The 12,312-nt window shown below is 49.2% G+C and overlaps 1 protein-coding gene across 1 annotated transcript; it reads right to left on the bottom strand.

Annotated features, from left to right (window-relative positions):
- Positions 1 to 333: 333 nt before the first annotated feature.
- LOC148090301 (keratin, type II cuticular Hb5-like) lies at positions 334 to 12,030 on the bottom strand. The gene is made up of 9 exons (XM_087813723.1): positions 11,565 to 12,030; positions 9,279 to 9,487; positions 7,773 to 7,833; positions 6,431 to 6,526; positions 5,588 to 5,752; positions 5,209 to 5,334; positions 3,281 to 3,501; positions 1,997 to 2,028; positions 334 to 1,285 (listed from the first exon to the last, which is right to left on the bottom strand). The coding sequence occupies exons 1-9, from the start codon at positions 11,985 to 11,987 to the stop codon at positions 1,134 to 1,136; spliced, it is 1,485 nt and encodes a 494-aa protein (XP_087669849.1). The 5' UTR covers positions 11,988 to 12,030; the 3' UTR covers positions 334 to 1,133.
- Positions 12,031 to 12,312: the final 282 nt, after the last annotated feature.

Here is a 12,312-nt window from a genome sequence, read left to right as displayed (position 1 = left end):
GCACACATATGCGTATACGCGTCTTCCAGGGGCACCATGAGAAAGAAGAGGCGCACCCTCCCCTATCCTCCCCCACAGCCCCTCCTGGGGCAGCAGGTGCCCGGTGGGACCCCCTCCCCTCCTCGCAGAAGGCCTGGAAGTCCTTTGAACCTGATTTTACCCCTTGGTGGGATCCAGACCATGATGTGCCCAGAATGCAGACCCTCTGGGTCCAGGAAGCAGAGGCTAGGGGACCACTAAACTAAAAAATCTGGTCCTCTCAAGGTCCAAGAGGACCAATGTGGTCCTGGGGACACATTCTAGAGGCATCAGGAGGACTGCACTGCCAGGGAGAAGAACTCGAAGGTTTTTCTATGCCCCCCAGGCCCCTGCTGCAGGCTCTGGTCTGGGGACCACACTTGGAGAAGCTCTAAAACAGTCAGGAATGAGGGCAGGTGGGAGGACAATTACAGACATCAACTTGGTTACCGGGAGGAAGCCTTTAGCCTTCCACATTTAATCACACATGTTAAAAAAATCACCCAAATACAATAAAATTCCAAACCACCAACAATAAAAATCTCAGCCGATTAGCCTCTGCCAGTCCTTCCATCCTGACATATGAATAGTTGGGGCACACTCTAGGAACCTACAATCTCTCAGATCAAGTGAGGGGCCTCCCAGAGCCACAGCTGAACTTGCCCCACAGGCCCCCTCAACCCTGAGGTGACATGCACAGCCCCTCATCAAGGGCAAAGCCCAGAGGCTGCCAGCACACTGCCATCCCTCCCCCTGGCTCCCTTCCCAGAGAGCCTGGCACACAGTCAGTACTTGGGAAATGGCTAACCTGAAGTTAGGTGGGCAAAAAAGACTTAGCATTTTACATAAAAAAAGCCTTTAAATCCCTTTCCAGGACCACAAGGAGGAATGAATCAACGAAAGTGGCAATAATGCCAAATCCAGGGTTTGCACTCAGAGTAAATCACAACTTTGATAAGAAGGAAACTGGAGAGTCAGTCTGGGTTCCCAGTAAGGGGAAATTACTAAACTGACATTTGGGCCTGAAAGAGAAAAGCTTTCCTCCTCCTGGTCCCTACCCTTACCCCTATGAGACTTCATCCATCCAGAGTCCCAACCCCCAACCCCCACCCCTACTATGCAAACCGCACAGATCTTGCGCTGGAGCAGGCCCCTGCTACAGAGGGGGAGCAGAGGGCACTGCTGCTGATGGCCATGCCCCCTGGGCCACAAGGGATGGTGGAACTGAGGTCCCCACAGACCACACCGCCCTGGGAACGGCTCACACCTGTGGATGGAGACACCGGGTCAGAATTCTCTCTTATCCCAGACATGATGTGACACAGAATTTTTTGGAACCAATAACGTTAACTCTCCACTCTCCAAAGGACCAACAACATGAATTTTTTAAACCCACTGCTATTTGCTTCTTGAAGGAGTTTGGTGAGTAAACTGGGCACCTAACTCTGTCTGAACCAGACTAATGTTGAGATGCATTTTTTCTATCTTTGAGCAAAAACTGATGGATCACAGTGGAGGAATCATCTAGAAATATGGTTGTTGGAAAGATGAGGGGAACAGATAGACACCTAGCCTAGGTTCTGTGAACACAATGAATTATTAAACAGAAAGATTTGAGATTTGTCTGCAGTGGCCCCAAATGATCAGAATAGACATCTAGTGTTTCTTCTTATTAAAACATTGTACCACGTGAGGAGAATTCTGTGTATAATTGAAGACTTAGGCTATTTTTGCAGAACCAATTGTGGGGCAGAACTTGTCACATTCATTAGCCTAGGCTTCTCAGATGTTCTAGATGGATCCATGTAGGGGTCAAATATTTTGGACTATCAATTTGTCCAGATCCCAGAGACCTCACCTACTACCATCCTACCCAGTGTCCCACAGACAGAGCTTCAGTTACTATTTAGATGCAACCCAACATTAATACTATTGACACCCAAAAGAACCATTCCCACCCCCCAACACCCCAACTTACAGATATTGACTGAGCCCATGCCTTCACACAGCCTGTAGGGGAGAGGAGAGAGTGAGCATTAGAACCGAGCTCCCTGCCTTGCACCAGGCCTATTCTCCATCCTGAATCAGGGGAGAGGAGATGAGGGGCTGGGGGCATGCTGTCCACCCACGGCAGACAGCATCAGTGTTGGCACCGCCCCCTGGGATCCCTAAAAGAGAGGTCTGTAAAAGGTCAATGGCCACAATATGCAAAGCAGAATACACTAAACCACCTTTTAAAATCTCATGTATTGGGGATAGTGCATTATTCATTATATGACTGAGTTATTAATACACTAATGATTATTATCATAATGAAAGTTTCACTGTGCAAATGCTGAGTGCTTCACAGAATGCTGGTGATGGGTTGGATTAAAGGTGCAAAGGAGGAGATAGCTCTTGTGGCTTCACCCAAAGTCCTGAGGAGATGGACAGAAAAGTTTACCTGCTTCAGTCAAGCATGGTGCAAATCCAGCAGCATGGCCAACTGCCTTGGGTGCCACTCATGTCAGGTTTCTAACACTAGTCATGTTAATAAGGAGCCGCTGCATGGGAGCAGCCCCACCTGGCTACCCTGGATGGAGATATTCTTATTCTGATAATAACCAGATACTACGGGTGCTTACTATGTTCCATTAACTAATTTAATCTGTGCAACAGCCTTAAGTGGTGCATTTTATGGTTACCTGTTTTACAGAGGCGGACACTGAGGCATTGGGCTTCATAGCTAGTAAGTGGTAGAGCTGGGGTTTGAACTCAGGAGATCTGGCTCACAGCCTGTGATCTTAACCTTGTATACTCTACTTCTCAGTGTAGCCTGCTCCCCCCAATAGGGTCCAGCTAGGAGGCAATAATGATGTGGTCACCTCAAGGCTATAGGCCCATGCACCACCACTCAAATGGCCTTTAACAAGTTTTCTGAATGGCTGCAGTTTTTACAACCCACTGAGATGTGATTGCAGAAATATCTTGAGTTTTAGGTAGAGCTGGGGGAAGGGGCAGTGTAGGAGGGGAAAAGGTCACAGGAGTGCTAAGCAGGAGGCTGGTATCATTTTAGCTTAGCCACTAACTAGCTGTAGTCTTGAACCAGACCATTCCCCATTCAGGGCCTCAGTTTTTCTATCTTAAAAATGGGGAGGTGGGCGGACCCCATGATCTCTAGAGTATTTCCCAGTTGAATGTTCTCTGCCTGGAGGATTGTAGTCCAGTGAGGCACTCTTCCAGCCCGAGCAGGGATGTGAAATGACCCGAGCCCCATCCTCACCGGCTCTCCTCGCCCTCCAGCAGTTTGCGGTAAGTGGCGATCTCCACGTCCAGGCCCAGCTTGGAGTTCATGAGCTCCTGGTACTCCTTGAGCAGGCAGGCCATGTCCTGCTTGGCCTTCTGCAGGGCCTCCTCCAGGCCAGCCAGCTTACAGCGGGCATCACTGACGGCCGCCTCGCCCTGCTGCTCCGCCTGCGCCACGGCGGCCTCCAGCTTGCGGCGCTGAGAGGAGACAAGGGAAGGCATTTGAGACGGGTGCAGGCTGGGGAGTCCTGGTGGGTCTCCCACACTTTGATCATCCTATTTTGCCTCCATTTTCAATGGTCAACTTCTAAATGAACTAGGCAGGGAAATGACAGCCATTTGGGGCTTTCTTTATTTTTGTACCGCTTTACTGTAAAACTCAAGTCCATGGTGAGCCATTAGCGGGAGGAAATGTTAGCAGTGAAACACGACTGATAATAATTGGTGATATTATCTTCTATTTGTTTACTATCATTAGTTTACAGGGCACTTTCACAGTTGTTACCTTATTTGACCTTCAATCTACTCCGTCAGCTCTCAGAATGAACATGGTTATCCCATTATGCAAATGAGGAAACTGAGCTGGACCTGCCCTAAGCTACCCAATTAGTTAGTGCCAACTCCAGGTTTTCAAAGGCCACTGCACAGGGTCTTATTCTTTGAGATCAGCATGCTAACTACAATGCCCAGCACACTAACTACAGCTTCTAACAATGCCCAGCACACTAACTACAGCTTCTCTCTCAGCCCCACCTAAGAAAGCAGAAGGAACTCCTACAACTCAACACACAAAACAAAGACAAAAACCAAAAAAAATCTGATAACTCCCTAATAAAAATGGGTCATGGACTTGAATAGACATTTCTCCAAAGACATAACTGGCCTTCAGATATATCGAAAAATGCACAATAGCACTGATCATCATGGAAATGCAAATCAAAACTATAATGAGGACCACCTCACACCTGTCAGGATGGCTATTATTAAAAAAACAAGACAGATGTTAGTGAGGATGTGGAGAAATTGGAACCCCTTGCACACTGTTGGTGGGAATGCAAAATGGTACAGCTGCTATAAAAATAGTATGGAGGTTCCTCAAGAAATTAAAAATAGAACTACCATATGATCCAGCAATTCCACTTCTGGGTATTTACCAAAAATAATTAAAATTTAAATACCAATTAGATTCTGGTTTACACTAGATCCACAAGAATTCAAAAGTCTGACAATAGCGTGAGCTGGATCAGAAGCCCTCTTGTGCCAGCAGTGGGCGTGTACATCCGCATCGCACTCTGCAGGTACTTATGGAAAGTAAATAAGTGATCATCTTACAACTCAACAATTCCACTTCTTGCTTTATACCTTCAAACATTTCTCAAGTAGGTGCAAATGGAGATGTGTATAAAAAAATGTTCATGATACAACTGGGTGAAGTAACAAAGACTTGGAGGCAAACTAAATATCATCAACAGGGAAATGAAGAGGAAACTATGGTTTATGAATATTGTAGAATTTCATACACCAAATATAATGAAGCAGATCATTTCTAGGAGTGTGCATGCATTTCAAAGGCATAGTGTCAACTGGCAAAAGGAAGAATTAAAATGAGATTTATGGCATAATACCATTATGTAAGTTTAAAACACTAAAACATTTATGCAAATATATTTTAAAGTATATAGTGTATATATGTAAATAAATGTATAAAACAGGGACTATAAGGATATGCATTTAATAGATACACCAGTCCTCTGCCTAAAATGTTTTGTGCACTGTTGGTCCTTCAGAGGCAGGTGGTTAAAATTTAAGCCTCTCCAAAGATAGCAGGAGCTCCTCAAGGTAGAAGGAAAGCAGAAAGCGATCAGAAGCAGTAGGTGAGCCATGTGGTTCTCAGTGTCCCCTCACCTGCTGCTTGGCATTCTCCACCTCCGCTGTCAGCCTCTGGATCATGCGGTTCAGGTCATTGAGCTCATCCTTGGTTCTTCGGAGGTTCTCGCCCTGCTGAGTCACTGTGGCCTTCATCTCCTCACACTGCAGATTGGGAGACAAACATGGGGAAACTACCAGTGATCACCAGGTGGCTGGAGGGTGTGCTGGGAGGTCACTGATCCCACCCAGCCCAGATCAGCCAGCCTACCGTTCTGCAATAGCCCACCTCCTTCCCCAGCTCTGAACCTGGAACCTCAGCTGCAGCCCTGCTGAATGCCTGGGTGCATTTCGCAGGGAAGCTCCAGGTTCATGGCTACCCTTCCTGCCCAGCAGGGCAGCCTAGTCCTCCAGTTACCTTGGTTTGGTACCAGGACTCAGCCTCGGCTCGGCTGCGGCTGGCCACATCGTCATACTGAGCCTTGATCTCGGCCACAACCGAGTCCATGTTGAGCTCCCGACTGTTGTCCATCTTGACCACCACCGAGGTATCAGAGATTTGTGACTGAAGGACGTAGATTTCCTATAGGAGACAACAGCCAGGGCCCTCAGCTCCAAACCCCCTTCTGATTCCTGCCTTCCAAGTAATCGAAAACAGTCCCAACTCTGAAACTTTTAGGAAATAAATTAGAAAACTACTGGCAAGTCAGGAAATTTTTACACATAGCTTTAAAAAGAAAAGGCTGGAGTTTGGACCATGGCCTCAAGGCAACGAGTAAGGGGGTTCCATTAATGCTGGGATCAACAGAGGCAGGTTTCTATGGTTAAGGACAAACTGGATTACTACACCCGATCCTAAACTCTCCAGATCAGCTGTAGCTATGGGTATAAATCCAGCCAACCAGATAATGGCCAGATTTAGAGTCCTGGGTTTTCTAATTGAGTTTTCACACTATAACTATTATTATATCTACAGACCTCTTTTATCAAATCTCTACTTCATGTTGTGTTGTGTAGACAGGCAATGAATTAATAGTCTTTCAAATCATTTTAAAGGAAGGCTATCATCCATTATCATTTTGAAAGGAGGCCTAGACAAGAGAAAATCTCCTCAGTCACAAAAGGGAAGGAGGTTGAGATTCTAGATGAGTAAAGAATGGACAACTTTCCCCAGAACCAAGGAACCAGGACAGGCCACACCCCGGGAAAACCCTCCTCTGTCTCCTTTCTCAGTTGCTCTTTCAGAGACTGGGAGACTCACCTCCTCATAGAGGGCCTGCAGGAAGTGCATCTCCTCCTTCAGCGCCTCCACATTGGCCTCCAGGTCTGCCTTGCGCAGGTAGGCGCTGTCTATGTCCTGGTGGAGAAGACAGGAGAGGGTGGGACACAGGTCATTCAGTGTCCCTGGACACTACACGCTACAGTGGGCCCTGGCGCAACCTCCTGGCCCACCCCCTGGCCCTGCTCATCCAACCTGCAATTATAAGTCACCTTCAGAGCCCCGCTAGTAGGGACAGGGCCTTTGTTATCTGCCACTGCCATTACCTCCCCTCCTCCCCCGTCACAGAAACATCAGTGAGACCACAAGGGATAGAAAGTGAAGAGAAGTCTGACCTCCTACAGAATTTTTTTTATTTCCTCCAGAATTGGGGAATTTGATGAAGTAGATAGCCTAAGATCAAAACCCAAAACCCCTTTCCCAGCTGGCGTGGCTTAGCAGTTGAGCATCAACCTATGATCCAAGAGATCGCAGTTTGATTCCTTGTCAGGGCACGTGCCCTGGTTGCGGGGTCAATCCCCAGCAGGGGGTGTGCAGGAGGCAGCCGATCAATGACTCTCTCATCATTGATGTTTCTATCTCTCTCTCTCCTTCTCCCTTCCTCTCTCTGAAAAAAACAACAACAACAAGAAAACAAAACCAACCAAACAAACAAAACCCTAGGCTGCTGAACTGGCCCATGGAGCATGGCCACGAGGTGGCCACAGAGCCATAGGTGCACCTCCCCAGTAGGTCATCCTTGGCTCCCAGGTCAGGCAACTTCCGACACCCAGGTAGCTGACCTTCCTGCCTGAGACCAAGGTCACACCTCTATTGGCAGATTTTGACCAGCCCTCTCTCCATTCTGTGATTACTCATAAATAAGATGGCTGGTAAGCATGTTATTTGTGAAACTGTGTAAGTATACACTTCAACTCATTGATGTGAAACCAAAGGGAAACCATTAGCCATTTTTCCTTCTGGCTTTTTCATCATCTGCAATTGCCACAGCTCACAAAAGCACTAGCAAGCTGAGAACCAACTGGGAGGCAATGTCCACATGAGAGTGAAATAGATTTCAAAGTGACCATTTCAGCTCATCAGGGAATTGACAAAAAGTCAAACAGCAATATAATGAGTTTTTCTTTTTAAGAAGCCTCGCCAGCACAGTCTGTGTTCCTGCGTAGGAGCCAAGAGGCTTCCGAAGCCAGACCAACCTCCATTTGTCAGGGGACCTGAGTGCCCTGCCACCCCAACAGGACTGGCATGACCTTGGCAAGACCCCCAGTCTCAGAAACATTCAGCACTCAAGAGCTCACTGCTTGCCATGTACAAAGTCACTCACCTTCTTCAGCACCACGAACTCGTTCTCAGCTGTGGCCCTGAGGACCACCTCTTCTTCATACCTGAGGGGAGAGGGCACAGGGCTGAGGCTGCAAGCTGCAGGCTGGCTAGTGACCCTAGGCTTTCAAGACTCCCTGGTTCTGCCCTTGACTTTTTGTGTTCCATGGGAGAAGAGGTTTGGTCTCCCTAAACTTCTATTTCCCAGCCACAAAGAACTCACCAAATGACACTGAACATGGAGTCTAAGTCTCTAGTTTCTGGTCCAAGTTTGGAAATGAAGTCCCTCCCTGCAAAACCTCAGGCAAGTCACTTACTCTCTCTACAACTTGGGTGAAATGGTCTGGTATGCAGTAAGGCACTCAGTAAGTTTGTGGGATGAATGAAAGATATTTGCTCCAAGGAGCCCTACAACCCCAAAATTGTACAAAACATAAAGTTCCAGGAAGCCATCCCCATGTCGTTCTTCCTCCCAGCATCCAAGGACTTGAGATACTGGAAGCAACCCACTCTTCCCAGGCTGCTGGGGGCACTTCCACAGCCCTCCTCCAGCAGTCTGTTGTTCTTTTACTCTTGTCCCTGAGGTCTCATCCCTGGAGCAGCCCTGCCCCAGTCGACAAGGGAGACCAGAGTTCCCAGAGCACGGTTTTCACAACTTTGTAATTACAGGGTAATTTGGGAAGCTGTAAATTCTGAGCTCTGTGATTACTGGCCCTCACACTCCAATGTGGGAGACAGACTGACACTTGCAAACAGAATTGTGTCTGCATTCACATCCCCCCTCCCCCTCCCACCAAGGGAAGTGAAGGCCCATTGCTGGATCCATCTGGATGGTAAAACCTGACCTTCCAAGACCAGAATTCCAATTACTTCCAACTAGAACTACCAGACCTGATTATGAGAAAATCACCCTTTAGTCTTCCTGTGTTTACCAGATAAAGTGAGGCAAGTTAAGTGATCCAGTGAGTAAAACTAGATAGCGGCCAAGCTAAAGAAGTCAGGTTACAATAAAAGATTTACATGGACCCTTGAATTGTAGAGGCTTGCAGAACAAAAGCCTGATGATTTATCTGCAGCATAAGTAAAAGAAGTATTCATTTCATCGGATATCTGTAATGACGTCGGCCCTATCGTTTTCAAGAATTCTCTCCCAGGATCTTTCCTTTCTACCTGTCCTGGTGCTGACTGCTCCCACGTTCTGCTTTCCAGCCCTATTGATCTCGGTCCTCCTGTTTCATTTGCTTTGTCTCCATCTCTGGATCAGTCTGTGCTCTGGACATATGCCCCACCCCTCCCCAGGTGGGAGCACCCCTTCTCTCCATATCATTGCCCAGTCCCCAGGATGAGCTGCAAGAGCCGGGATCCCAGACAAGACAGAGCAGACAGATAAAGTGAACCACCTGATTAGTAGCCTAGAATGACCCTGACCTGCAACCATGTCTGCCTCCAGGAGAGACTCAGCCAAGACCTACCCCACTTCTATAACCACCCCCGGCCCTGTCATGCTCACCTCTTCTTGAAGCCCTCCAGCACCTCCTGCACGTGGTTGAGCTCTGAGGCCAGCCTCCCGCTGTCGGCCTCCACGCGCTCCGCCTCCCGCCTCCTCGTCTCCTTGTAGCCACTGAACAGCGGCTCCAGGTTGCTCTCGCAGCACTTGCGGTCCTGGTAGAACTGCCACTTGGTCTCCAGCAGCTTGTTCTGCTGCTCCAAGAAGCGCACCTGCACCCAAGGATGGGAAAAGAGACTCAAGGGGGAGTCTAGGGGATGCAGAGAGGTTCCCCAGAACTCTCTCTGCCCTTCAGGATGTCCCCTGACCTGCAGCCATTTCACTTACCCAAAGACCAAATCATTTACAGTCTGAAAATATGGTTCACAGTTGTTCCCCAAGTAACTTCCCCTCACATCATCCGCATCTCCCACACAATTTATTTGTGATTTGTTTATTCTGCACAGAACCAAATAACATCTAATCCTGAAAAAATACCGAAGACCATGTGTGGTAGGTCAAAAGTGGTCCCTGAAAGATGACCATGCCTTAATCCCTGGAGCCTGTGAATATGTTGCGTTACATGGCAAGAGGGGCCCTGCAGATGGAATTAAGGGGATGGACTGAAGATCAGGAGATTATCCTAAATTACCCAGGTGGGCCCCACAGCAATGGCAGTTCGAAGTGGGAGAGGAAGGCAGAAGAGTGAGAGAGCTGTCCAGAAGAAGGAGACAGAGGAGAGATTTCAAACATGAGAAGCGAGAAACACTCAACACTATCACCAGCTTTGAAGATGAGAAGGGGCTATGAGTCAAGGAATATGGGCAGCCTCCAGAAACTGAGCACACTGCCCCACCTCCCCGCCCCACCCCCATCAATCAGCCAGCAAGGGAACCGAGACTTCAGTCCTATAATCTCATGGAACCCAGTTCTGCCAGAAACTTGAATGTCCCTGGAAGCGGGCACCCCCTGGGGCCTCCAGAAAAAAATGCAGCCCTCCTGACAGCTGGTTTCAGCCTCCTGAGACAAATTTGGGGGGGGGGGGGTTAAAATATGTCTTTATTGATTTCAGAGAGAGAAAGGGAGAAGGAGAGAGAGAAAAAAAAAATCAGTGATGAGTCATTGGTCGGTTGCCTCTTGCGCGCCCCCTACTGGGGATTGAGCCCACAACCAGAGCATGTGCCCTGATTGGGAATGGAACCGTGATCTCCTGGATCCTAGGTTGATGCTCAACCACTGAGCCACGTCTGGCCGGGCCAAATTTGTGTTGTTTTAAGCTGCTAAGTTTATGGGCAATTTTATGGCAGTGATTTAAAAATGCACCCGCTGCCCCTGCTGGCATGGCTAAGTTGTTAGAGCATCAGCCTACATACTGGAGGGTTTGGGGTTTGATTCCCAGTCAAGGGCACATACCTGGGTTGCAGGTTCAATCCTCGTCCCCCATCAGGGCACATGCAGGAGGCAACCAATTGATGTGTCTGTCTCACATTAATCTTTCTCTCTCTCCTCTCTTTCTCTCCCCCTCCCCCCTCCCTTCCACTCTCTCTAAAAATCAATGGAAAAATATCCTCGTGCCTCAGGCGAGCATAAAAAAAAAAGCATGCACCCACCATGATTCTCCCTCACTCTGACTCTGGGGTGAAGGAGCCCAGGAGGGAGAACCCTGGACCAGAAGTTAGGAGATCTCTCACTGCCTAACTCAGCCCCCAACTGAGCCACACTGCGTCTCATTCTCCTTGACCCTCACTGTAAACTGAGGTAGTGGGAACACATCAGGAAATTACACTGGCAGCCCGCAGGCCCTATCTGGCCCACAGGCATGTTTTATTTGGCTGAACACTGTTTTACAAAAATCTGATTAGTTGCCAACATTTCATAATTGAGTGACTTCAGGCAAGAACCTGGATTCCCCTGACCTTGATAAACCAGATGCTCTGGTAATGCTGGGCCTGTGTCCGGAGGTGAGTGGCAGCAGCTGCGCCTGTAGGCGGCATGCCTCTCAGCTTGGCTTCATTCACCAGGCACCATGCAGCTGCCAGCCCTAAACTAGGATCTCCCCTCAAGCCCTAAACTTCCAGGAGGACAAGCTGGTATAAAGCAGCTCTCAGTGGCCCATGCTTATGGGCAAAGGCCTGCCTTGGGCCTCCCCATGCAGGCCGAGGTGGGAGGGCAGCTCTCTGGCCTGCCTGCTCTGCAGGCATAAACTCACCACAGCGGTGCACTTTGCACGCCTGGAGCTCATCCTGAAGGTAGGATGCTGGAAGGAGGCGAGAAGCCGTGGGCAGCCCCAGGGGCCACCCACAGACCCACCTTGTCGATGAAGGCAGCAAACTTGTTGTTGAGATGCTTGATCTGCTCTTTCTCCTCCTGCTTCAAGCACTGCGCGTTGGGGTCTAGCTCCAGGTTGAGGGGCGCGAGCAGGCTCTCGTTGACTGTCACAGTGGTGATGCAGGGCGGGCTGGGCCCACAAAGGCCCCCTGCTCTGTAGCCGAAGTTTCCCCCACTGCGTAAGGGGCGCGCGCAACTCACTGCGATCCGAGGGGATCCCACTGCACACAGGCTCCGGCTGCCGAAGCCGCCGAGGCGCCTGTAGCCTGGCCCCCCGGGGCTGCCTCCACGGTAAGCCATGGCACTGGCACAACTGTGAGCCCCGGGCTTGGGGATGACGGCAGAGCAGGAGCTAAAATTCCTGGCCTGGTAGCCGGAGCTGATGCGGTAAGACCGGCTCGCCATGCCTCGCTCCGCAGGCAGTGCCACGGGAAGTGGAGGGAAGGGAAGGAGACCAGGCCTCACACGGAAGACCTGTTAGTGCTCCTGCCTTTTATAGGGCAGACAACAGGCCTCTGACAACATGAAAGGCAGGAGAAAGTTAATAATTCCATTTATGAACGTGGGAATCACCCCCAGGGGGAAAAGGAGAGGGAGAGCTGAAACTTGCCACCTTTAATAGCACATCAAGGAGACCCTGACTCCCAATAAACCTGTCCCTGGCCTGTTCAACCCACAGGCCTGGACATATCTATTCAGCCCTAATTCCCCTCCAGCCCTCAGCTCATTA

This window comes from Miniopterus natalensis, unplaced genomic scaffold (assembly GCF_054644295.1).
Source record: "Miniopterus natalensis isolate mMinNat1 unplaced genomic scaffold, mMinNat1.hap1 Scaffold_266, whole genome shotgun sequence".
Taxonomy (NCBI): Eukaryota; Metazoa; Chordata; class Mammalia; order Chiroptera; family Miniopteridae; genus Miniopterus; species Miniopterus natalensis.
This window is presented reverse-complemented; position numbering and strand designations above follow the sequence as displayed.